The sequence below is a fragment of the Nannobrachium achirus genome (genome assembly GCF_963921795.1).
Source record: "Nannobrachium achirus genome assembly, chromosome: 4".
Taxonomy (NCBI): Eukaryota; Metazoa; Chordata; class Actinopteri; order Myctophiformes; family Myctophidae; genus Nannobrachium; species Nannobrachium achirus.
This window is the reverse complement of record NC_137813.1, coordinates 44,125,387-44,153,208: the sequence shown is the minus strand read 5'-3', so window position 1 is coordinate 44,153,208 and position 27,822 is coordinate 44,125,387. Positions and strand designations below refer to the sequence as shown.

The 27,822-nt window shown below is 46.9% G+C and overlaps 2 protein-coding genes across 2 annotated transcripts in view; both read left to right on the top strand.

Annotated features, from left to right (window-relative positions):
- Positions 1–27,822, top strand: part of rhbdf1a (rhomboid 5 homolog 1a) — an 85,562-nt gene that overhangs the window by 8,100 nt on the left and 49,640 nt on the right. The window lies entirely within an intron of this gene.
- LOC308282922 (glycerophosphocholine phosphodiesterase GPCPD1-like) lies at positions 1,127–3,145 on the top strand (the record flags this gene model as incomplete). The annotated part of the gene is made up of 1 exon (XM_080723311.1): positions 1,127–3,145. The coding sequence occupies exon 1, from the start codon at positions 1,130–1,132 to the stop codon at positions 3,143–3,145; it is 2,016 nt and encodes a 671-aa protein (XP_080579437.1). The 5' UTR covers positions 1,127–1,129.

Sequence of the window (27,822 nt, the reverse complement as noted above, 5' to 3'; positions counted from 1 at the left end):
TACCAAATATTTTTGCACCGTGGCTACGAGCAGTGCAGCCTCCTCCTTTCTTCTAAGTCCTCTGCACTCTCGTCAGCGCCTCAGAAATATTGATGGACGCCCTTTTTGCTTGTTGGGTTAACTGGGAACACACAACATATCCCTAGGATTATTAACTGTACAGTGTATTACAAAACAATCACATGCTCGCTAAAGCATCATTCTGGCATGTGATCAAAGCCTGAGAGTGTGTGTGTGTGTGTGTGTGTGTGTGTGTGTGTGTGTGTGTGTGTGTGTGTGTGTGTGTGTGTGTGTGTGTGTGTGTGTGTGTGTGTGTGTGTGTGTGTGTGTGTGTGTGTGTGTGTGTGTGTGTGTGTGTGTGTGTGTGTGCGCGCGCGTTTGCGCGTTTGCGTGCGTGCAACGTGCGTACGTACATGTGTGCGGCCTTGCGCGCACGTCTGGCCGTGTGTGCATGCTTACGTACAATACGTGTATATGTGAGATCAGGAGAGACCAACCTCTTCATTATCTCGGTTGTTATGTTATGGGAAGTGCTGCTGCCATTTGTGACACAAAAATCCTATATATTAAAATTGGCTTAAAGGAGAATCAGTCACTATGACTCAGCCATAAGCATATAAGGAGTTCCTAAAGCAGCTACGCCCACATATGGAGTTGGAGTTGTCTAACCTCAATGTGTCCTCGTGGCATTGGGCACTAACAAATCGGTCAGCTCCATATATAGAGGGCACAAAAGGTGTCATGCCCATATATGGGCAAATACTGATGACGTCAGCGATCTCCATAATTACTCAGTGATGATGAATCCTGGACACACAAAAGCAGCTGTTGTGACACGAAAACAAGCCCTAGGCCAGTATTGGAGCTGATGACTAAATAAGGAAATCCTGACATCAATCATCACCTGACGTCATCGACCGCTAGTATAGGAGTGGCTAGTCATTTTCCATTCAGAAGTTGACTGTTTGTGGCATAGACCAGCTTCATTTGAGGATTGTCCCTCTTCAAGGCAGCTGAGCCATCTCAAGGCTGCCGAAAGGTGGCAGCAGCACGTGGTAGCAGTACGAGTTTGAACCATGAATCGGCATACATGATTCCCGACAAGCCTGTGTCCTTTACTGTGTCCTATATGGAAACCAGTGAAGTGACTCTAGTCGTAGAAGGAGACACATTGCCAGGTGAGGTGATTGCTGTGGTGGGCAGCTGTGAAGCCCTTGGTAACTGGTGCCATCAAAGAGCTGTGACTTTACAGCCAACCGATGGAGGCACTTCATGGAGTACGACGATCACCCTGCCCAGGGGAGCTGTGTCAAATTACCGTTATTTCAAGGGCTTCTTCCTGACGTCAAAGAATGGTGGTGACTGTAACGTGATAGTCAATAAGTGGGAGACCCATCAGCAACCCCGCACCCTGTGCCCTACAGAGTCACACCTGAGTGTTGACGACGGCAAGTTTGGAGTTCACAATGGTGAAAAGCAGTGTATAGATTCTGGGTGGCTGACCTGCCAGACAGAGATTCGTCTGCGTCTGCACGATTCCAAGAAATCTCCAGTGTCCATCACCAAGAGGAAATACAAAAAGTCTCGCTTCAGGATCAAGCTAAAGTGGGAGGGCATTGAAGAGGAGGGGGAGGAAGATGAGGAAGAGGAGTTGCTCAGCCCTCCATCGTGGCAGAAAATCACCACGACTCTAGAGACCAGCAGTATCAGTAAGAAGGATTACAAGCCTCGTCACGACCAGCCCGAGTGTGGCTATGCCCTGGAGCCTTCCCAGTGGCTGGAGTACAGCATCCAAACCATGAACCCAGACAACCTGGATATCACCTTCGAGTTCTTTGAGGAGGAAATGGGCGAACACGTGGTCCAGGGGGACACCCACCCAGGGCACGTGGGAACAGCCACATGCCTCTCCTCTAGCTTCCTAGAGAGTGGCAAGGACGTTGGAGTGGTCACGCTTCCTATCATGGGACGGAATTCCGGCCAGAAGCAGAACATCGGGAAGGTTCTAGTGGACTACGTTGTGATCCGTCCCATCCAGGGCCTGCAGTGCGACATGAGCGCCTCCTTCACCAAATACTTGAAGAAAAGCAGCACCCTGCATGTTGGTCACAGAGGAGCTGGCAGGACACGTGCAGCCGAGTACCACAAAGTCAGGGAGAACACCATAGCCTCCTTCAAACGTGCTGCTGAACACGGTGCTAACTTTGTGGAGTTTGACGTTCACCTCTCCAAGGATTCCATCCCCGTCATTTACCACGATCTGACCTGCTGTATCTCCACCAAGAAGAAAAACGACAAGACCTCTCTGCAGCTGCTCGAGATGGCAGTGAAAGAGCTGACCTTTGATCAGCTACAACTTTTGAAGCTGGTTCATGCCACTGCCATCACAGTTACCGATCATAAAGATCACGATGAAGATGATGAAGATGAAATTGATGAATATCAGCCCTTCCCCTCGCTCGCACAGATCTTCCAAGCTGTCCCTGAGAATGTAGGCTTCAACATTGAACTCAAGTGGATCTGCCAGAGGAAGGATGAATCCTGGGACAGCAATCTGTCATCCTACTTCAACATGAACACCTTTCTGGACATCATCTTGACATGTGTTCTGCAGAATGGAGGCAAGCGGCAGATTGTTTTCTCTTGCTTCAACCCTGATGTGTGCATCATGGTGCGTCAGAAGCAGAACAGATACCCCATCCTCTTCCTGACCCAGGGCATCACAGACAACTACCCAGAGATGATGGACGTCCGCTGCCAAGGCACCCACATCGCCATGAGCTTTGCACAGAGCGAGAACATCTTGGGTATCTGCGCCCACACCGAAGAGATTCTGAAGAACCTCGACTACATCAGCGAGGCCCAGAGGAAAGGCCTGGTGGTGTTTAGCTGGGGCGAGCACAACAATGACCATGAGACCAGGAAGACTCTGAGGGAGAAGGGTATCGATGGGCTTATTTACGATACAATCTGTGAGGACCTGGGGGAGCAGCCCAACATTTTCAAAGTAGAGGAAGACCACTCCCTGCAGGAGGTGATCACAGAGACCACAGAGGTGATCACAGAGGTGATCACACCTGCTCCTTCTACACCACCCTCAGTTCAGAATGACCTTGACTCTGAGATGAGCAGTCACACACATTGACACATTGATCATTCATTCCGTTCCTAGATGGAAGGGTTTTAAAGTGTATTAATGTATGCAATTTCAAACTCGTCCTTACTTGGCAATGCATGCGTAGGTCTTATGGCTCAGTCGAGGAAATGTCCTCGATTGCTTTATGGACTGCACATTTTTGTAAGCGAGGGGCTGACGTGCTTTACTGGAAGAGGCCTGGAGGTTTCTGATGTAACGTGTCGTTTGAATTTGCTCAATGTTGAATGATGAAGGCGTCTTAGAGCATCGACACATTCTGAATGTCCTGTGTTCTGATCCTGCTTTTGGATCTGAAAGGACTTGTGAAAAGAATGCAGACTCAAAAGTTGTCACTTAGAACTCTGCGAAGTTTTCACCCACAGATTGTGATTTTTTTTTTAATACTCAAATTGAGATTTTTATTTAACTCAATTTGGGAAAACAACCACTCTATTCCATGATGCCCCTGGGGTGCCTTGAAAAAGCCTGGTTTGTATTTTCATTTCTTTTTTTTTCCCCCAAAGAAAATGTTCATATTCCATGATGCTTTTTAGATGCATTAAAAAGACCATCAATATTAGCTATGCAAATTCTTTCTCTGGAAAACATAAAAAGCACCAACAAGACTGGAGCATATTAAGCATCAGTTTAATGCTAATATTGTGGGTAGATTTATTGCATTTTTGAAAGGCAATAATAACCTCGATTTGAGCTATACTTTAAGTAGAGGTTGGCCTTCAGCCTATTCATTTGTCTCTCACTGATTGTGGGAAATATCTTTGTGAAATGGATGGCCAAAGCATGTAATGATGATGTACGACGTGTTGACACGGTTTGTCAAGTGCTGTCCTTCATAATTTACGACCAAAATAAACCAATCATTCATTCATTCTAGAATGCAGACTATGCAACATAGTCTGCACCGATAATAATTAACTTGAGGCGGACAGCGGGCCTGGCCTGATTTTACGGCGTGGCTAGCCGTCTATGACAGAGGTTTGTGTTTGTGTGTCTGACCGGAGCTAATCTCGCTAAACCGCTGGACCCGTCAGCGCCAAACCTTGTGTTCAAGCTGCCAGTAGGCCTCGGAATGTTTTTGTACTACTTGTAATATTAGGTTTTATAATTGGAGTCAATGGGGCTATGATGGCACTGAAACATTGCCCACGCCCTACGTTAGAGTCATACGTCACAGATAAGTCATAAATGCATGATGTTCACATGATGTTCGAGATCCAAATTGGAGCCAAGACCTGCATTGGTGGATTAATTTGCTGATCTCAATATCAAGACCCAGGCCTAAATAAGGGATCTTGCTTAGTACAAACTACAAAGACACCAGAACACACCTCTTACATCTCTTGAAAACAAGGCACACGCATGCAGTGAGGCATGTCCGAGTGAGGCAAAAGCCTAGCGAGTACCCACTACCCACTACCCACTACCCACGCCGCGTGGTGCAATGGCTGCGCTTGTTTATTCAGCGCTGTTCAGTTGCTTTCTGATACTTTGGAATCAGTTATAATCTATTAAAGAAATGTACTTAGTACTTGACAATTAAAGTAAAAACGTCAACAATGTGTCAACTGTTCATTAGAAAATGTGTTAAATATTGCACATAGTATGACAATCAAATGATGTGAGACTAACAATATGTTGATGTTGAGTCAACAATGTAAACAAGATGTTAGTCAAGTATCTTGACTGCTGCTTTTATCTTCATTTCATATTGATAATCGTTTCTTATTTGCGTTTAAACTCCTGTTATGAGCATAGTACTACTCGTGCTTCTTAGCGAGTGGAAAGGCCTCATAAAAGAATGTAAAAACCTGTATTGATCCTCGATAAAGTTCACAGACTCGGGGAGGAGCTCAGTCCAATACTAAATTCTGATGGAACCAAATAAAACGATTAAACTTCACAGTGCTCTCTCCCTGGTAGTAATGTCTAGTAATAAATGTAATAATATATATCCTATTTTAATGGGGGTTACGAAAAGGTCTAGGCTAATTTGGGTTTATTGTTACTGGGTGTTTTGTGGTCCCATAGGTTGTGTTAGCTCCGAGATGGTGTTTGAGACTGGTTAACCCCAGGGCACAAGTCATTTTCAGCACTGTGTGGGAATGCTGTGTCTTTTCCCAGATGGCCGGTGCTTGGAAAATCAGCAATATACTTGCACTTTGATCTTCCCCTCTGCCAGTGTGTAGGACTCTGCGAGGGCGTCTCCACAGATAACCCAATAAACTATGTGTCTCCAAAATGGCACCATGGGAAAGAAATGTTTTAAGTCGTTTTTTTGCATGAAAGGCATGCACTGATTGCACTCCCACCACACCTGGCTAAAATCGCGTCCTGAGATTGATTGCAAGGCTCACACCATAGCTCAGAATGTCTTGTCCTCTTGCCCATTTCATATCATGCCTCTCCAAGCTCGTGCTCGAGGACCAGTTTGGAGAGAGAATTGCATTGTTATTTAATGATTTTAAAGTACCCCAGCATCTGGGTGAAAAAAAAACACCTAAAAATAGCAGATCTACAAGCTCACAACGCGCAACACGTTGTAACATGCTGTGAGCTTGTAGCTGTTTTTGTCATAGATTTTGTGCAGACGGAAAAAAAGTGGTCCAAGACAAGTACAGTTGCAACTTGCAACTCAGGTCCATTTCACCATGACTAGAGGGTTTAAATGAGAGAACAACCAAAAACAGGTGAACCCTAGTCATCCAGTTCATTTTTGTTTGTGTTTGCATGGTGAGATTTTTCTAGTGGATCACACACTCTTTATATACTCTCACATGAACCTCGTGTCTCTATTGTGACGTATAGTTTCTACTCACACAGCACAGATCTCTCCTAGCTGTGTGTTCCACACACACTAGCGTAGTAGTAACTATTTTACTGTACTCTTTTCTCGGGTCGGTCTCGGGCCAGAGAGCCTAGTCTAGGAACACCCTGGCTGACACAATATCCTGGGAGCGTTACAGTGTGTGTATGAGATTGCAGTTTTAAATAGGATATAGCGTCCCCCTCCTACTCCAAGCTCCCCTGGCTGCTATCTTTGGCAGCGCCAGCCTACATGCCCAGGGGGCTGCGACTCCTCATTGTGTAGCGGAGTGCTACGCTCAAGTCGACCGTTCCCTGAATGGAACTTGCACATGCAGTTATATCTGGGCCGTCTCAGCGGTCCCACCAACGTCACATACCACCAGCCCAACTCACTCTTAACAGCTTTTCCCAGAAATGAGGGTGTGTTTTGGAAATCTTCTCTGACTTGGCCTTTGCTGTTTTTCTTTCTCTTTTTTCTCTCTTTTCCTTTATTTTCGTAAGAGGTATGTCTACACATCAAAATGGGTCACTTTTTTACACGCAGAGCATTGATGAGTGCACTTAAAGTCTTGCTGCGATGTGCTGTATACCCGCCGTTACAGCATTTTATTTGAAATGTTCAAATCTGTGAAAATAGCAGATCTACAACCACACGATGCGAGGCGTTGTGTGCTTGTAGATCGGCTGTTTTCACTCGTTTTGTGCGACGGTCTTGTATGATGAAGCAGTGCAAAAGACGTACACATTTGAAACTTGGAGATACGAGGTTTCTGCCCGACAGTGACGATATTTCAGTGATTATGTTGTGAGGAAAACATACTTGACATAATAGCCATTTTGGTTAGAACTGACTGAAAATAACTTTGTACTTCAAGTTTAAAATTATACTAAATAATATTTTTCCAAGTGCCAAATAAATTCCAAATATTATCAAATGATCTCGCGGCACCCCTGGACTGCTGTCACGGTACCCCAGGGTGCCCCGTCACCCACTTTGAAAACCCCTGATCTATTGGGTACCATTTAGCGAAGGGATTGGCATGGCTTTAAAAACCCTATGTTGTACATCATATAGCGAAATAGCCAATCTACAAGCTCAAAACATGTCACATTGTGACTTGTTGTTGAGCTTGTAGATCGTCTACTTTCCCAAAATGAGTCTGTTTTTGCCCAATGTTAATCTATTTTTGCCCAATGTTAATCTATTTTCGCCCAATGTTAATCTATTTTCACCCAATGTTAATCTATTTTCGACCAATGTTAATCTATTTTCACCTATTACCACATAATAGGAATATTACCTATCACCTATTACCACCAGAATAGGAACGCGAGGCTTCATGTGGTTAAACCCGGTGGCTATGGCCTATTTTAACAAGCACCTGACTCTTTTAAGTCTGTTCTTAAAGAGTGAATCAGCCCTCCTGTCTTTGCGTGCTGCTCCCTGCTGCTCAGCACAGCCAATGCCAACTTTCCCTTTCCATTTGCCGGCTGACAAAAGCTCGGCGTTGCCCCGCGCGCGCCAGGGAAAATGATGTAAAGCCTCTCTCAGGCTGCCCAGATAATCACACCCACCTCGCAGTAGGCCAAGACATCAATAACGGCAGTGTAATAGCGGGTGAAGCATATACGCACGGCACGCAGGGAAACACAAACCTATTGAACACTTAGTAAGCCTTAGTGGTTCCCTCGCTCACTACCGGGACGTGACTCACATTTGGATTCAGTTCACTTTATTATGCGGGGTATTGTAAGTCCACCAAGTCCTCCTTTACAGCCAGTACGTTTCCTTTTCAGCCATAGTTATATAGACCTTCATTTGAGCTTATTTATTTGGATTGTCAGACCGTTTATAGAGTGAGGAAGTGTCCGCGTGTCTGCGCGCCGGCTTGACCAGTGGGAACAACGCTGGATTTATTTCCATGGACGGGCCGTGTGTGTTTTTATAAAGTTAAATCAGGAGAGCCAGTGAAGAGGCCTCCCCCCCACACTGGCCCTGTGAACGTCCCAAGGGCGCTGCCGCAGCCTCCCCAGTCTTCCCGGCCTTCCTGTGTCTTTGTCGGGACTTTTCCACAGTCGAGCTGTCGGTCTCAGCACAGCTGGCTACAGCATGGCTTCATTCCTCTCTCTCTCTCTCCCTCTCTCTCTCTCTCTCTCCCTCTCCCCTTGATCTCACAGTGTACAGGCAGGTGTGTCGCACCAAATTCTGGGCCCTGGATTCACTGCGGGGCCCCCCCCCCCATGAATGTTCTTCATAGGGGGAGGGGGTTTACCCATTTAGACTGGGAACGCATTATTTTGCGCTTTAACTATTGAAGAATAGCAGATATACAAGCTCACAGCGCGGCACTCGCTGCGAGCTTGTAGATCTGCTATGAAAATGTGTGTAAGTCTTTGAAAATTTCAAATTCTTCTAAGGTTTTTTGAAAAACCTATATTTCTATGTCAGTGGTGCTCAAACCTTTTCATGTGAAGGACCCCCCAAATGATATGTATTTGGTCACGGACCCCCATCTCAAAATATTTCGTTCCAGGGGACCTCCCAGAAGCTAAATTTGAGTTACAATGTTCGCTTAAAAAATACATATATTCAGATTTGCACACATTTTCACGACTTTTCAAAAATAGCAGATCTACAAGCTCGCAGCGCGGCACTCGGTGCCGCGCTGTGAGCTTGTATATCTGCTATTTTTCAATAGCTAAGGTATAAAATAATTAAGGCCCCTCCACCTTGGGCCCTAGTAACTCAGTCCCACTTTTCCCCCCCTCGTGACGCCCCTGTGTACAGGCCAGGGACCCTGGCCTCACCTCTGGGGGGTTCCCTCGGGTTACTCTCTGCTTCCTGACTGTAACCTTTATCAGAGCAGAACGTATGTCTTGCTAACCAGCCAGCGAGTACAGGCGGTGAACGCGCCTTCAACTGTTCTTTTGAGGGACGATCAGCGAGTGGGCGGCAGTCAAGGACACCGAAAAAAGAAAAACACAAACACATGGCCCAAATGAGGCTCTGGTTATTTTAGGCCTAGAGTTATTGAATGCTTTAACCAGTGAAAAATAGCAGATATATACAAGCTCACGGACCACGGTGCCGCGCTGCAAGCTTGTAGATCTGCTATTTTTGAAAAAGTCGTAAAAATGTGTGCAAATCTTTGAATATATGTATTTTCAAAGCGAACGTTTGTAACTCAAATGTTGCTTCTGGGTGGTCCCTGGAACTAAATATTTTGAGATGGGGTCCGTGGCCAAATACATATCATTTTGGGGGTCCTTCACATGAAAAAGTTTGAGAACCACTGACATAGTTGTCTCTCAAGAACAGACTAACTGAGCTCCAGTTAAATGAAAAGGACCCTTTCTTTGATGATGGCTGGCCAGATTGCTGTCATAGAAACATAGTTTTTTCAAAAAGTCTTCAAAGATTCAAAAGACACTTATAGAATCGGGTCAAAATTCTAATTTTCACGATTTTTCAAAAATAGCAGATCTACAAGCTCGCAGCGCGGCACTCAGTGCCGCGCTGTGAGCTTGTAGATCTGCTATTTTTCAATAGTTAAAGCACAATATAATAATACACAATAATGTGTACCCGTTCTAAATGGGTTAATGGCTAAACAACAGAGATGGTCCCTGGGACGCTGTGCTGGACAGCAAGCGCCGTGGACGACTGTCTACTCTCCCTTGTGCTCTACGATACAAATTGTAAATATTATATGAAATGAAAATTAAAAACCTTTGACACAGTATTATTATTGTATCCTCCCTATTGATAATTCAGGTTAGGAGGTGAATATGTATCGTTTACATATTTTCTGTAATAAAAGGCTATTCGAGATGCTCCTTCAATGGATACAAAGATACACATTTACCCGAAAGGCACTTAAATACACCGCAAAAACTGCCTTTCAGCGCATAGTAATTCTCAATTGTTTTACACAAAGAAAGACATTTGACCCCATCTATGACATCATGGCCTAAATATATTGGATAACGTCACGTATGTCTGGTTGTTGTTCTTTGTCCACACAGTCTCTGCCGAAACGCCTTGTGTCACTCTGTTGTGTCCCATCACAGCGGTTGACAATGGGAGGGAGCATAGTTTAAATAGTTAATTGTGTGCATTCCATAGCAGTCAGCAAGCTTGGCCTCAGGGTGTATACTAGTGCAACATGTATGTGGGATTGTGTACACAGGTAGTCCGGGAGACAAGGCGATGGGAAGCACAGCACATACTCTAGGTGTGAGTAAGCACCTCTCCGTTTTTGTCACGTTGCTTTGTGCTTAAATGCCAGAGAATAAATTTGACTTCATTTGATTTGTATCTGTTGCTAGTGTTCCTCTTTCATCCATCCATTTGCATGGACACAGCGTTGCGTTACAGCAGTTGAAAGAAGACATTCAAATACGAGAGGATTAAGACTTTTTTTACGGCATGGCTTTGAAAGAGGCTATAGTCGTGTGTGTGTGTGTGTGTGTGTGCGTGTGCGTGTGCGTGTGTGTGCGCGTGTGTGTCCAACACTCAGATTTCTTGTACCTGCTGCCACTACTATGGGGCTCAGATTGCCTAAATATGGGCACGGGTGGCATATAGTACGTACTACATAGACGTCATCGGATCAAAATATTTCCAGATGAGGGTAATTATGCGTGGCGCGGATAATTACATATTCATTTGGGGGTACTTGACATGAAAATGTTTGAGGATCACTGGTTTAAACAGCATTGGGAAGCAAGCCCAAATAAGCAACTACTCTTTAGAAACAAGACCAATATTTACAAGCGAAGTGACTTTACAGATAAACAAGTAGGAAAGTAAATACTGTTGTAAAGTTGCAGCCAAAACCACATCCTTCTTAACCTGCTCAGCAAGGAGCATTATGACCTCACAAACCATGCTAGTGAGAGAATTGTGCTGTTAAATGATGACATAGAGCAGGGGTCTTCAATGTTTTTCAGGCCAAGGACCCCTTAGCTGAGAGAGAGATGAAGCAGGGACCCCCACTACATAATTATTGTATAAACAGTTTTCTTTATTTCTTTGTCTTCAGTGTATGTTGGATTCATTGTTAATGTATGTTTTCAGACATTTAACCACTTAAACCGTCAATACTTAGTAAACTTGCGTTTCACCCCATGCTTAGTCTGCTCTTTTTCCCCTCTACTCCATCATCTTTGCCGAAAATAGCCGATCTACAAGCTCACAAAGCCTCGCACTCGAGATCTGCTATGTTTGGATTCAGTTCTCCTCAGAATAGAGACTCTAGGGTAGTTAATGTAAAATAAATAATCCTATCACAAAATATTTGGTGGCCCCCCTGTCAGTAACTCTGAGGAACCCCTACGGGTCCCAGACCCCATGTTGAAGACCCCTGATGTAGAGAATGTGATCATATGAAGGATAATCTCTCAAGAACAGACTCTCTGATGAGAGAAGGAAAGGGAACTTTTTTTTATGATGGCTATTGGCTATAGCCAGATTGGATGAACAATGGTATGTACAAAATGAGGGGTGCAGCAGCTAATTGAACTAGCCTAATTGATTTGATCCATTCTATTCAAATGAAATAATGATACATTTAATAATAAAATAGGGCTTAACGTGGTTAACCAGACTAATGAATTTATTTGATTATATATATATTTTTTTAAATCTGTTGGAATGTTTTCGATTCAATTTGTTGATATATTTATATGTAGGCCTATCTAAAAAGTGCATCAAGATTATTCTATTAAGTATTCAATAGAATAGTTGCAAATAAAATAATTGATACGTTTGATTGACAGCATGGTTGATATTCTGATTAATGATTTAATCATTTTGCACAGTTGAATAGTTTTTCATGTACTGAGTGTGTGTTCATTCACTCACAGTAAAGTTTTTAGTGTTAATGAGTGTACAAATGGAACCTGCTGCTTGTTATGAGACCTTTCTACTCCATACACACATGTACTGGGCGCGTGCACACACACACGCACACGCACGCACACACACACATGCATACACGCGCGCACACATCCTTCACTGGGTAAAAATCAATGCCGCCGATAAATAATGTGTATTCCACCTGTCTACTGTGTACAGGACCTTTCAAGGAGATATTTCTTTACCAGCTGTGACAGGCTGTGGCTGGTAATGATTGTATTTCACCTTGTGAGTCTTTATGTGTGTTATGTTAGGGCATTCACCAAATATTCGAATATTCGAGTATTCGGATATCAAAATCACTATTCGACGTTGTTCACAGAGGTCGAATATTCGCTTATTTTGATTTATTTGTTTTCTCTTTAAAAATATATATAGTTTAATAGTTTATAAAGCTTGGCTAGATAGGAAGTCATAAGAATGAGTTGTCAATGCCCCTGGTGGATGAATTTCTTAATGCTCTATAGCAGGGCTTCTCAAACCTTTTTAGGCCGTGACCCCCAAAAGAAACATATTTTAACTGGGGACCCCCACCCTGACAAGCACTTGGAATTGTAGGTATTACATTTAATGTGACTCGATTCCGCAGATAAATATTGTGAAAATAGCAGATCTACATGCTCACAACGCCTCGCTTTGCGAGGCGCCTCTTGCTACTTAATATTTGACAGTTTGGCCAGTCCTGTCGAATATTCGACTATTCGAATACTTTGAGGTCGAATAATTCGAAAAATCACTATTCGTGAATGCCCTAGTGAATGCCCTAGTGTGTGTGTGTGTGTGTGTGTGTGTGTGTGTGTGTGTGTGTGTGTGTGTGTGTGTGTGTGTGTGTGTGTGTGTGTGTGTGTGTGTGTGTGTGTGTGTGTGTGTGTGTGTGTGTGTGTGTGTGTGTGTGTGTGTGTGTGTGTGTGTGTGTGTGTGTGTGCGCGCGCGCGTGCGTGTTTTATTTTTTTCTCTTAAGTCTGATGTTTCAAAGTGATGGTCAACAACGACCGTGCAAGATGCAGACATCAAACTATAACAGATGGAAGTAGAGGTGCAGCCGCTAATCAAACTGATCGGTTTAATCACTAAAATGAAAACAAAACATTGAACCCGTTAAAACCGGGAAGGCATGTGTGTCATTTTAGACGTTTGTGTTGGCTATTCGTGCCACACTGTGAGCTTGTACATCTGCTATTTTTGAACATGTTTGAAAGACCTTGAAAATGTGAGAACTACCTATTTAGAAGGCAAGGCCTCGGGTCTTGTTGATTTACATTCTTCACCCAGAGCCCTTCCCCCATGGTGGGTCTCATCGGTGAACCCACTCCCTCCGCACATCATGTGGAGGTCACATCCACCCATAGCTACCAGGGACGTGCTGGGCCCCTGATTCAGCCCGGGAAAAAGAGTTGGAGGCCCTCATTGCGCGCTATAGAGAGAGAGATCTCTCTTTAGCGCTGCTGCTACTCAAAGATTTGCCATTTCAGATCATGATAAGTGACAAGCTAGTGGGCCAATTACATAAGTTATATTTTGTCGTTGTCGGGTGGAAACCTTGTACAGGGTATGTCCAAAACAGTTTGTTTTGTATTTATCATTTAAAAAATGATTTAAACTAGTGAAAACAGACGTTCTACAAGCACACAACGCCTCGCACGTTGTGTGCTTGTAGATCTGCTGTTTTCACTACTTTTGTGCAACGGCCTTGTATGATGAAGCAGGGCTTTGCTTTGCGAAAAAAATGTACACATTTGAAACTTGGAGAAACAAGGTTTCTGCCCGACAGTGACGATTTACTTTGTTGGCCGCCCAGCCCCCAAAATGGAACGAAGGCCGACATTTTATTTGTATTTTTTTCCTAATGGCTGGCCTGGACCTGCCGGGAATGAACCAGCTGTTCGGGAGTTGTCCCGCTTTTCCCAATGGCCAGCACGTCCCTGATAGCCACACTATAGAAGCTGCTACTGTGGAGCCAATACACTGCCTTGTTAAAATGTATGAGAGATGGGGAAAGTAAAGAATTGTTAATTACGCGTAACCGTAAAGGTTAAGCCAGTCTGTGCGAAAGGATTATGAAAGCGTTGAATCAAATTAGGCATAGACATGTAGGCTAATTCCCCCACGGAGCAGAATGAATTGTTCACTCGTCAAAGTTTTACGTGTGCGAATTAAAGTTTGAATATTAATTTGCTTGTAGGAGGAGGAACAGTTTAAAGGCTTGTGAATATCATAACGCAAGGCTTTCTGTAGCTGAAAACAATTGAGTGTGATTGTCTCTCTGGTCGCATGCTGTTAGTGTACTACATTGGTTCACAACCTTTTCTGGATCAACCAGGTTTTCAACCAGTGGTAGGGGCCTGGGGACTACTAGTGGTCCTTGAGGGGGTTCCAGGTATAATGGAGCTTGATGTGAAACAGGTTGAAAACCACTGGGCTAAGGGGTCAGACGGGTGGGCCACATGTATTGTCAGGACCTTACAGAGACTGTGTTCCATCCAAGATGGAACGAAAGGTTTCGTACGAAACCATGGTTTTCTTAGTTTAGGAGAAATGCACTCCTCTTGGGTTATCGCGCCTCCTAGCGTGCGATACAGAGCTACACATATGCTCCCGAATGACACAGTCGGAGGGTATGCCAGTCAAACGCCCCGCCCCACCCGTGGGCATAAGGCGCGAGACTGGCATGTGTACTTCCTCTTAACAACACCGTTCCTCTGCACGCAACATGCGCGCGAAGGGGCGTTTGAGGAGTGCATTTCTCCTAAACTAAGAAAACCATGGTTTCGTACGAAACCTTTCGTTTTCTGTCATTTACTCGAAATGCACTCCTCTTGGGTCACATAAACCCCCGGAAGCGCACACCCTCAAAATCCGCCCGCTCCGCCTGACAGGAGACCACACCCCCGGCGTGGCCCCTCCCCCACGGAGCCCCGAGCCCACCGGACTCGAGAGCGGAAGAAAGTAGAAAGACCCTGACAGACCGAAATCCGCCTCATGAACTAATAGGCCGACCAGGTCCGCCTCATAAAACCCTGACAGGCTGGAGCCCGCCTATTCACTAATAGGCCCACTAGCAGCCGTTTTATAAGGAAACAGGGTCTCCCCCTTTTACCGAGAGCAAAGGGACTTGGTCTCAGCTATAAAAAAGGGGGAAAAAGTCTTTAACTAGAGGAGGCGGCAACACCCAGGACCGAATGCGCCAATGAAGATGGAGCCACGTCCAAATGGTAAAAAACCACAAAAGTCGACGGAGTCGACCAGTTAGCCGCCGAACAGATCTCTTGGATCGAGACACCCCTGGCTAGAGCCCAGGAGGTCGACATTCCCCTAGTGTCATGAGCCCTTAGGCCCTCAGGAACCGGGACTTTAGCACAAGTGTAGGCCATCTTTATGGCCTGCACAATCCACCTTGAAAGTGAAGCTTTAGCCACCGCTTTCCGTCTAGGACCACTTTTAAAAGTGACAAACAGTTGGTTTGACGCTCTAATAGCCCTCGTCTTCTCACAGTAAATCCTCAAGGATCTTACCGGACAAAGACAATGTAGACGCCTATCCTCCTCCGAAGAAAACGGAGGAGGATGAAAAGCCACCAACTCGGTTGGCTCATGTATAATCACACGGTTCTTTGGGACAAACGCCAAATGGGGTTTTAGCAGAACCTTCTTGCCATCCTCACAGAATCTCATGCACACCGGGTCCACCGATAACGCATGTAGATCACTGACTCTTTTGGCTGTAGACAAAGCCAACAAAAGACTAGTCTTAAAACTCAAAAGCTTTAAGCTCGCCGCCTCCAGAGGCTCAAACGGTGGACGGCACAGCCCGTCCAACACCACACCCAAATCCCACGATGGGAAAAGGGACCTAGTAACCGGTTTAAGCTGGTGCACACCCGCTAAAAACCGAGCCACCAGACGGTGCCTACCCACCGTCTTACCCTCAAAGCCCACATGGCACGCTGACAGCGCCGCCAAGTAACCTTTAATGGTAGAAAAGGCAAGACCACTTTCTAACTTTTCCTGAAGGAAATTCACAACAAGCTGGACCGGAGCCTCAAACGCCACCACCGGTGACGTACGCTCCGCACACCAGTCTTCAAAGATCCTCCACCTCTTATCATAAGCCGACCGCGTGGACGAAGCCCTAGCACTTTGAATAGTCTGAACCGCCCCTGGTGTCAGACCCAAAGCGCTCAAAGACTCCCCTTCACGGGCCAAACCTGAAGGTCTAGCTTCGCCGGGTCGGGATGGAAGATCTCCTGCCCTGCCTGCCGTAGCAGATCTCTGATTGGCGGCAGAGGCCACGGGTTGCCGTAAAGGAGGGGAGATATCTCCGACCTCCACACGCCCCACCCCGGAGCCACCAACAATAGTTTGAGGCCGAACCGCCTGACCCTCTCCAAAGTCTGGGGGATCAGTTCCAACGGAGGAAACGCGTACAGCAGTTCCCTCGGCCAGTCGTGAGCCAGAGCATCCAGCCCCAGTGGGGCTGGCCCCGTCGCAGAGAAGAAAAGTGTACACTTCGCGTTCTCTGCTGACGCGAACAAGTCGACTTGAGGCTGACCGAACCTGCTCCAAATCTGTCTCACCACTCCCGGGTGGAGGGACCAATTTGCATAAAGGGGCTCCCCCCTGGACAGCAGATCTGCTCCGCTGTTCAGAAGCCCCGGAATGTGCGACGCCTTGATCGACGCCAAACGTGGTTCCCACCACAGCGTCAGATCCCGCGCCAGCTGATTGAGAGCCGGGGAGGAGAGGCCCCCCTGCTTGTTGATATAGCACATGGTCGTCGTGTTGTCCGTCCTGATCAACACGTGACACCCTTCCACAAAAGGCAAAAAATGTTTCAACGCCAGAAACACCGCCTTTAATTCCAGGAAATTGATGTGCCGCTTCTGTAGAGCGGAGTCCCAAACTCCCCTCACCGAACGGCCCTCGTGCGTTGCGCCCCAACCACTGAGGCTGGCGTCCGTTGTGATCACTTTCCGTGACACCACCACGCCCATACTGACCCCCTGGGACAGAAGAGTCACGTCCACCCACGGTCTCAGTGTGTACACACACCCTGGGGACACCTTGACCTTGCGGCGACCTTGTGTCGAGTGGATTTTGAGTGCCAACATCCACTTTTGAAAAGGCCTCATATACAGCCTGCCCAGCCTGAGTAGATGGATAGTTGAGGCCATCAGCCCTGACATAATCATGCAGCGCTTGTACGTGACCACTCTGCCCACGCGAAAAGACTTCGCGCAGGCCACGATCTTGACTAATCGCTCCTGTGAGAGTCGAGCCGTCATATTTATTGAGTCCAGCGAGATCCCCAAAAAGGTGGTCTGCTGAGCTGGTGTTAACATACTCTTTTTGAAGTTTATGTTGAACCCCAGAGAGGTTAACTGCGACATCACCACATTGGTGAGACGTGTCACCTCCTCTCTTGAACTTGCGCTTATTAACCAATCGTCCAGGTACGTCGCAAGTCGGATTCCCTGCTGCCGCAGGGGAGCTATAGCCGCTTGTGTCACTTTGACAAACACGCGGGGAGACAGAGAGAGGCCGAACGGGAGAACAGTGTATTCGTACACTTTCCCCTCGAAACCGAACCTCAGGAATTTTCTGTGTGGGGGGTAAATTCCCACATGCTGGTACGCGTCCTTCAAATCGAGGGACGTCCAATAATCGTTGATTCTGATCGAGCGCAATAGCGCTACGTTCGTCAACATTTTGAAACTGTACTTTACCAGAAAATTGTTGAGGGCTTTTAGGTCCAGAATGGGCCTCAGCCCCCCCCCTTTCTTTGGCACAACGAAATAATGAGAATAAAACCCCAGACCGAGCTGATCTGTGGAAATTTCCCTGATCGCTCCTTTCCCCAATAAAGAGTGAATCTCCTCCCTCAGAATCAAAGCGGCCTGCCCCTTTGCATGCGTGAATATCACTCTGTCTGACAAGGGAGGCTGGGTTGAGAATTGTAGCCTGTATCCCTGCCTCACGGTGCGAAGCACCCAGGGACACGGCTTGCATGCTTTCCATTGAGTTAAATGCCTTGACAAAGGATTCTGAATGGGAGCTGACGTCAGACCTAACGGAATGTGATTGACAGGAATGCACGGTATGTGCATCCCCGGACACGACTCTGACGTCACCGGTAACGCGGAAGTCAAAGGGACTCGAGACTGAGTCACGTGACCTACTACTGAGCGTGACACCGTCTTGCTGTGACGCGAGGGCCTTACGTTTAATGCCTTTATCACCGGCGACAACACTTTGTTGCACGGTGGGACAGGAGGCAGAGGAGGAGTGTAAAAAGGAACGCATTCTTGTAAACACGTCCTGTCTAAAACCCTGTTTAATACTGCTGCCGCAGCTCTGGCTGGGACAGCTAAACAAGAAGGACCTCTCTGCCACCTTCTTACCTTGACTGGCGCTTTGGCGCCCTCTCGTGTCGGAAGGGAGGATTGAGGCTGTGGAACAATTAAACCTTTTATATTGGAAATGCCCCTTAAGGGGGTTTCCTTGAAGGCTGTTTGTGTTTGTGATTGTGGTACTGGGCATGCATATTTTATATATGGATGTCCCCACTGGGGATTCTCCATTGTGTGTGCATTGTGAAAGAAGAGACCTTGTTTCGCAGACACATTCTTTACTGGGGAGAAAACATTTGGCACAGTAACAAAATTCACATTTACATTGAATTCCTCCACCCTGGGTGGCAGGATCAAAAGTGCACTGTGCTTGCGCGCTGGAGAGCCGTCCATGACCCTGTCTCCGTGCGCCGAGGGTGAGAAGGCCCTCTTTCTCAAAGTGTCATTTTCTCGACCCTCTCCCACGCCCCCTCACTGCTGCACTGTATGAAGGGCGAGCCGGTGGGCGCATCTCCTGGTGCTGGGAGCCCTGGTTGCTCTGACTCCTGTTTCTGCTCGTGCCCGAGGAGGAAGACGGAGCTCTAGGAGAACGATGGGGTTTCCCGCCCTGTCGGGGGGGTCCCTGATATCTCTCCCTATTACGGGAAGAGCGTCCTGAGTAACCTGACTGTTCTTTCCCTTTATCAGGTTTACCCAAAACAGCATCCACCACTTCTTTTTGGGCTTTATTGGTGTCGGTGATGACACGGAGGAAGGGTAACGCTCCCTCGAAGAGACTGTTGGGGGCTGTGTCCAGGCCCCTCAGCTCCTCTCGCCTCTCGCTGGCCTTTGGTTCGTCGCCTTGGAAGGGGACTTTCTGCAGCCACCTGAACCTCTCCATGCTGACAGCGACGTCCATCCCTCTGCCAGCCCATTGGATGGCATGGACGTTGCTCACTATTGCCAGCTGTAGCATGGCATCCCATTCAGCATAGGCTTCAGGAGGGAGGCGGTCCTTGTTTTGGAGCAGCATCTCTGCCATGGCTCCATTCATCAGCCCCACCACGTTTAAACTTTTCACAGAGAGCCCTGCAGCTTTATAAACATTTTTAACCATGTTGGAGACCTTGTTTTCGTCCTTGTTCTTGAACTTGGGCACAGGCTCCTGAGTGAAGGGGCATTCCGTGGGTTTAAACTGGGCACAGAAGAATTGATTAGTGGCGACATCCACAGGGGGAAGGCCGCCCACGCCAAACTTGTCCTCATCCGCCAGTGAGGTTGACAGAGCCATCTTCCCGGGCTCTCTGTGTTCTTTCCATGTGGAATGGAGAGCTTCTTTGAGCCCCGGGGTAGCGGGTAGCTTCTGAGAGCGAGGGACTGGTGTCTGTACCTCTCTCTTGCCCGCAAACTTGATCTCCGTTGAGCTCGCAGGGCGAGGCTCCACTGGCATAGTGAGGCCCATCTTGGCCACCGCCAGCTCAACCACTGCCAGCAGGTCCAGTTCTTGTGGGGTGGAATCTGCTGTGGCGCCCACCTTCTCCTTATCCACCGCTGCCTTCTTGGCAGGGGCGATGGGGGGGGCTTCAGTGATGGGGGGGGCTTGGGGTGAGGTGCGAGGGGTGCCGCCATGACGGGGGCTTAGCATCACAATGTCCTCACTTGTCTCCTCTTGAACCAACCCGTCCTCCTCCTCCTCCTCTTCATCTTCCTCCTCTTCACCTTCCATGGCATCTTCCTCCTCCTCGGAGGTGCCAAACTCGTCCGAGCCGCGAGGCACTTTACGTGGCACGTTCTGTTGGGACGTTAAGAGAGGGGGGAAAGAGGGGGGGGCGGTGACCGTTGGAGTCATCAGGAACGGGTTGGTGGGGTGAGGAGTCCCACTGGTGGCCGCCTCGGCGGCGACCGGAGACAATGGCCCCGCCTGGAGTGGTCCCTGGAGGCTAGCCTGCAGGGCGGCGGAGGCCTGGAGAGGCCCGGTGCTGGTCAAACCAGGACCGGGCGTGAAGGAGAAGCGCGGGGTAGAGCCGAACATGCCGGTTCCACCACTGTGCGCTGTGGTAGAAATAGTGTACATCGGAGAGAAGCTACTGCGGATAGGTTCGCAAACACTAGGAGCCGCCTGGACAAACCTTGCTGCGGTGCTGGAAACAGGCCCGCTTCTTTGTCCTGGCGTGGCGGGGATCTGAGCGCCGTGTTCCATCTGAGCTCCCCGAGCGACGTGGCTTTGTTTGGGCCTTGCAGCGTCCATGTTCATGACCACCAGCAGACGCTGGTGAAGAACGGCCGCGTCCATCGTCGCGCAGAACACGCAGCTGTTTGGGAAGTAGAAACCTTGCCAAGCGTGTTGTAGCTCCAGACAGCCCAGGCAGATGGAATGCGGGTCCTCAGCGGCGATAAAGCGGCTGCACTCCGGATCCCCGCAGCGTCGAGGGAGGGGTGGTGAAAACAGACCCTCGCTAGACATGACGAAGGTAAGCTAAGCTAACCTAGGCTAGCCGCTTGTTATCGTTAGCAGCAAACAGCGAAGAACAAAACAGAGAAGAACAGACCAAGTTGAACGAAACCCGTGGGTGATGGTCCTACTCACCGCTAAGGCTAAAGTTGAATTCGAACTGGTCTTATACTGAGTAACTTGAAGAATTAATTAATTGTCGTAGAGTAACATGTGTAGACGTCCGTATCTCATGCGTGCAGAGGAACGGAAGAGGAAGTACACATGCCAGTCTCGCGCCTTATGCCCACGGGTGGGGCGGGGCGTTTGACTGGCATACCCTCCGACTGTGTCATTCGGGAGCATATGTGTAGCTCTGTATCGCACGCTAGGAGGCGCGATAACCCAAGAGGAGTGCATTTCGAGTAAATGACAGAAAACACAGTCAACCCACAGGTAGAGAACCACTGCTGTACTGTAGTGTACGGTACGTGCCTGCAGATAGTGTGAATAATTCATAGTTTCATACTTGACCACACTGTGTTTCTCATATCACAGCACTTTGGTGGACATGGAAACGCTGATTTGCTGAAATGTCACATGGTTGGTGGCCCAGGGTGCAAGATATACAAGCTCACAGCGCGGCACCGAGTGCCGCGCTGCGAGCTTGTAGATCTGCTATTTTTGAAAAGTTGTGAAAATATGTGCAAATCTTTGAATATATGTATTTTTAAAGCGAATGTTTGTAACTCAAATTTTGCTTCTGGGGGGTCCCTGGAAATAAATATTTTGAGATGCGGGTCCGTGGCCAAATACATATCATGTTGGGGGAACCACATCATCAAAGAAAGGGCGACGCCCACTTGGCCTGTCTCTCTTAGCGACTCTGAGTACCCGTTCCCCCTTGGTACCCGTTCTAAATGCCGGGTTAATGAGCACTAGTGAGGACCAATTACATGAGGATAGCTTGACAATGGCCAAAGTGGTCCTATAACTCTGAGGAGTGCACTCTAGGATAATCATTGCCTAGTTCTGCAGGCCGCTCTTCATCTGTAGTTCTCAACAGCTTCGTCTCAGTCTCACAATCTGGCCACTCATTGCCATGCCGGAGTGGGCGGCAGCCAGGCAGGCTGCGGGGGTCACCCAAAGTGGGTTACTCTCTCTGTGTGGCACGTTGCTGTGAATGTGTACATCCAGGGGTGTCGCACCAAATTCTGGGCCCTGGGTACAAGGATTCACAGCGGGCCCCCCATGAATGCTCTACATAGGGGGAGGGGGTTTAACCCATTTAGACTGGGAACGCATTATTACACGTTATTTTGTGCTTTAACTATTGAAAAATAGCAGATGTACAAGCTCACCGAGTGCCGCACTGCAAGCTTGTACATCTGCTATTTTTGAAAAATCGTGAACATTTGTGCAAGTCTTAGAATATTTCAAATCCTTCCAAGGTTTTTTGAAAAACCTGTTTCTATGTCAGTGGTGCTCAAACTTTTTCACGTGAAGGACCCCCAAAATGATATGTATTTTCTCCACGGATCCCCATCTCAAAATATTTAGTTCCAGGGACCCCCCAGAAGCAAAATTTGAATTAAAAAATACATGTATTCAAAGATTTGCGCAAATTTTCATGACTCTGTGACGCCCCTGTGTACGTCAACCAGGGCTGTGGGCAGTAGTACAGGCAGGGGTGGGACCATGTGGTATGTTGATCCGCGCGCGCGACGTCCACGAGTGGATTCAGCGTGCGCGTGGAACAAGTGTTTGTTGTTTCCGTGGTCGTGTTGCTGAGCGGACGCGGGGAAGACTTGCAGACAGCAGCGTGGCTTCCTGCGTGTCTCTCCAGATCTATCCTCTCTGCTCGCCACTTCCTTCCTGTCCAGCCTCTCTCTTTAACCCAGTTACAGCGCGAGCTTGTAGATCTGCTATTTTTGAAAAATCTTGAACATTTGTGCAAATCTTTGAATATATATATTTTTTAACATTTTTAACTCAAATATTTGCTGCTGGGGGGGTCCCTGATAGTGATACATAATATTTTGAGACGGGGGGGGGGGTTGACATGAAAAGGTTTGAGAACCACTGATGTCATAGAAACACGTGTTTTTCAAAAAACCTTGGAAGGATTTAGAAGACATTTACGGAATCGGGTCAAAAATATTGAAAGACTTGCACCTTAATGTTCCTGATTTTTTCGAAAATAGCAGATCTACAAGCTCGCAGCGCGGCACTCGGTGCCGCGCTGTGAGCTTGTATATGTGCTATTTTTCCAATAGTTAAAGCATAGAATAATGGTGGTTAAAGTAATTATGCGTTCGTTCACGGTCTCGATGGGTTAAAACCAAGCAGTAATGTGACCTCGCCCCATTGGCTGGGGGTCTCCTCCCAGAGAGGATGTGAGGTGAGGTGACAGAGCTGACAATATACGTCTTCTCTATGTGGAAGTATTTTTAATCCTGTCGATGCATGGGTAAAGGCCAGGGGTGGGCAACTTTGATGATGGCGGGGGCCACTATATTTCCACCTTCACTCCAGAGGGCCACATTGCATATTGCTATGTCCTAATTTGTCATTCTAGTATCTCATACAAAAGAAGCAAAAAATAGCAGATCTACCAGCTCAAAACGCATTCCGGTATCAACCTGCGGGCCGCATTAAGTGAAGGTGAGGGCCGCATGTGGCCCCCGGGCCATCAGTTGCCCATGTATGGTAAAGGCCCACCAGGATAAACTTGGAATGTTGATAGTACTGCATATTTTTAATAAAGGACGCATTAAACTAAGCATCACTGCATCCCGGGGATGCATACAACTCTATCCTTTCTGCTATCAGTCATTTCACTGCAACAGCTGAGCTGCATGTGGTGGAGTCTCCACAGCTGTGGGTTCTGACATTATTATAACCTTGTAAATCCATGCTTCTGTCCTTTATTAACTACATAAAAGTAGCTATGTATCAACATTTGTTTAAATCAAAGTCCTTTGTGATGTTTTCACCGTTGATACATAATAGGTGTGTCATAAAAGAATTCTGGAACCCATTTGAATGACCACCTGTGGGTCCCGGGACCCATTACATTGAAAACCTAGCAACATCACTGCAAATAGATCACATGCCTGTGTGTCTGATTCTGATGAATACACACAACTAGCCCTTACCCGTTCAAAGATATGAGCTCCGAAATGATGTGCAGTATGTGGGTTATGGGATGTGGGATGAGGGATGAGGGATGGAAAGTAACTTTATTAACTGGTGCTTGCATGATAATATGTAGGAGCATCAATGTAAGAAATACCCGTTTTGTTTAATGGCTACAGAGATACTGTGTTCCACCCCACCACCACCCCCCCCAACCCCGCCCGCCCGCCTGCACACACACCCGCCCGCCCGCCCGCCCGCCTGCACACACACACACACACACACACACACACACACACACACACACACACACACACACACACACACACACACACACACACACAGAGCTGGTTAAACATGTTGCCTCATGCTAGATGCAGAATAGATATGCCTCATGCTAGATGCAGAATAGATAGTAGATACACCATAAAAATGCTAATATACGGCATATGATTTGTGAAAGTGACAAACGGGCTTCACAGTTATGTCAGGTGTGTTCATATGCTAACGTTTTTGCCAACGAACCTAAGCACAACGGTGTGGGGTGCGGGGGGCTGCAAGGGAAAGGAGCGCTTGTTCACGGTGATGACGACGGAGGCGCGCCGTCTCAGGCGACCATGAGCCACGTGAGACACCGCCGAGCGAGCGGTATCGAGTGATTTGCCGTGTCGAGCGTTGTGACGGTCGCATGAGCCAACTCAGCGCCGCTACCGAGTTATGTGCCGTTATGGATAGAATAGTAAATCTTCGCCCCCCCCCCCCCTGACTTTCGGCACTTCCGCGCGGTCCAAGTGAACACAGCGAAGCGCTCCCTACCTCCTTGCCCACCCCTAGCCCCCACCGTTGCGCTTAGGTTCGTTGACAAACGCCAGGTCGCATCTATGACAGATCTTGACAAAATAATGTCCCCTTAAGGGCTTTTCCTGGACACACAATCTTTTCAAATGGGGGTCTGCTGTGGCCAAATACATATCAATTCAGTGGTCCTGGGCTTGATGGTGTTTGAGAACCATTGGGTTGTTGCATGTAAGCACTGGCCCGTCTCTGTCTCCAACATCATGGGGTTAACCAGTCATGCGCCTCACACAGCGAGTCATTAACCTTGCGGAGAATCTGCTTAGGCTGCCGTTTCAATTGATAAAGGAATGAAGCCCCTCAGCCTCAGCCTTGCTTTTTGCCTTTTGGGATCAGGGGTGTCGCACCAAATCCTGGGCCCTGGGTACAAGGATTCACTGCGGGCCCCCCCCCCCCATGAATGTTCTTCTTAGCGGGATGGGGGTTTAACCCATTTAGACTGGGAACGTATTATTACGCGTTATTTTGTGCTTTACCTACTGAAAAATAGCAGACATACAAGCTCACAGCGCGGCACCGAGTGCCGCGCTGCGAGCTTATAGATCTGCTATTTTTTTTAAATCGTGAAAATGTGTGCCTCTTTGAATATTTCAAATCCTTCTAAGGGTTTTATTTGTTGAAAAACCCATGTTTCTATGTCAGTGGTGCTCAAACCTTTTCATGTGAAGGACCCCCAAAATGATATGTATTTGGCCACGGACCCCCATCTCAAAATATTTAGTTCCAGGCAGGGACCCCCCAGAAGCAAAATTTGAGTTACAAATGTTTGCTTAAAAAATACATATATACAAAGATTTGCACACATTTTCACGACTTTTCAATAGCTATAAAGTATAAAACAATGAAGGCCCCTCCACCTTGGGCCCTAGTAACTCAGTCCCACTTCCACCCCCACCCTTGTGACGCCCCTGTTTGGGAGTATGATGCAGTGGCTGCACAATGGACCTCGTTCAGCCCCGATGCACATCAACCGTACGCGAGGCGTACAATGCAGCCTTTTGTAGGTCTTGATTCAGGCTGATATCATGCTGGAAACTATTTAGATGGGGATCACATGTTGTTAGGGCATGCTGCTGCCGAGAGTCCTCCTCTTAGTCACTTAACTAGGAGAATGCCGAGCCGCCTGGCAGACAATAAGGTGCTTGTCTGCGTTAGTTTTTCTTTTGGTTTTTGACGCATCTGGAAATACAGGGACGGACGGACGGTGGAGGTTGGGGAGAGAAACGGTTTGTTTTCTCTCTGCCGTCTGAAGTAGCCTCTCTCCTCTCGGGACATAAATCTAAGACGCCGCGTTCGGACGAGGGGAGGTCAGAGGGTCGAGCGCACGCGTCAACCTTTAGCAAAGTAAAAAAACGCCAATGTTATTGATCTCCTGATAATGGTGGGAAAGGTTGAGCCATCGGTCATTATTTGACTTTTTCATTTCAAGGACCCCCAGTTTGATATTGTCACTGTCCGAGTGTTCGTCAGAAACACTCATTTTCATCATACAAGACTGTCGCACAAAACTAGTCAAAATAGCAGATCTACAAGCACACATCTTCTCGCTCAACGCACCCGACCACGACGATGTGCATTAGTCCATTTGATATGATGTTCTTGCTCTGGGAACCCACAATCTGCACCGTCTATAAATCCTCAGTGTGTAGTTTGGAAAGTGGTTCCATTTGTACACACTGACCTGTGGTGTTCCCTGAACCCTGCGTTGAGAAACAGTTGCAGTTACTGCATGGATCGGGACCCATGTGTGGGTCGCAGACAAATCTTTATGGGTCCCTTAATTTTTGGTTTCCTAAATGTTGTTTTTTAATAATTATTATTTCAAACATTTAAAAACAATATATATATATATTATTTCATGATAAAAAAAATGAATTCAATGATTTTTTTAAAATTAGAAAACAAAATGGTTAAGCCACGATGTGATCTTGTAGATCTGCTATTTTCACTAGTTTGGGTCCCGGGGCAAACATCTAATTTCTCTTTTGGTTCACAGGCTAAAAAGTTTGGGAACCACTGGCATAGCGTTTGACAGCAGCCTTGGCTCCATACTCCATGGCCGTTAAAGAGTTGAGTTGAATTAATGAAATTCAACTTGTGTGTGATACTCACAATGAAAGGCCCTTCTCTCAGGAGGCAACAAGGAACTGGGTCAGACGTTAAGTGAGGGCAGTCGGTCACATGAAACCAAACAATGACACTGTAACAATATGGATGCGCTCTAATCTTCTACAGTATCTCTGCCTGCAGTAACACGCAGCCAGGGACGTGCTGGGCCCCTGATTCAGCCCTCATTGCGCGCTATAGAGAGAGATCTCTCTCTATAGCGCTGCTGCTACTCAAATATTTGCCATTTCAGATCATGACAAGTGAAAAGCCAGTGGGCCAATTACTGTACATGAGTTATATTTCGTCGTTGTCGGGTGGAAACCTTGTATGTCCAAAACCGTTTGTTTTGTATTTATCATTTTAAAAATGATTTAAACTACTTTCACTAATTTTGTTGCTATGGCCTTATATGATGAACCAGGGCTTTGCTTTGTGAAAAAATGTATAAATATGAAACTTGGAGATACAAGGTTTCTGCCCGACAGTGACAATTTACTTTGTTGGCCGCCCAGCCCCCAAAATGGAATGAAGGCCGACATTTTATTTTACATTTTTTCCTAATGGAATGAACCGGCCGTTCGGGAGTTGTCCCGCTTTTCCCAATGGCCAGCACGTCCCTGCACGCAGCCAATCTAATCATATCCAATTTCATGGGGAAGATTTAGGCGACATGATCATCCATTAGCTATAAAAATAACAACAATCCCCGGAGAATACGTATAATAAATGAAGCTGAATCCCTCCTTGCCAAATCAAATTTAGACGTGCTTTATTCCCATAACAACTTTTGCAATTTTACGAAGGGGCTGTGAAAGCAACCTTGATTAGCAAGGCAAATGCCAAACACTTTTGTTTCATGTTCTCTGGAGCCAAATCCATGCAGGATTTTTGGGTTTAGTGCTGATCCAGATTTTGGAGAGAGATGTTTTGACCAATATTTAGCAAAAAAAAATATATATATATAATAAATATATAATAATAATGTTTCTATTCGAGAAGATTTAACTTCTAAGCAAAAAAACATTAAAAAATGTAGCAGTCCACACCCTCCCTAATGTGTAGGGGGTTATATCCACCTCTTT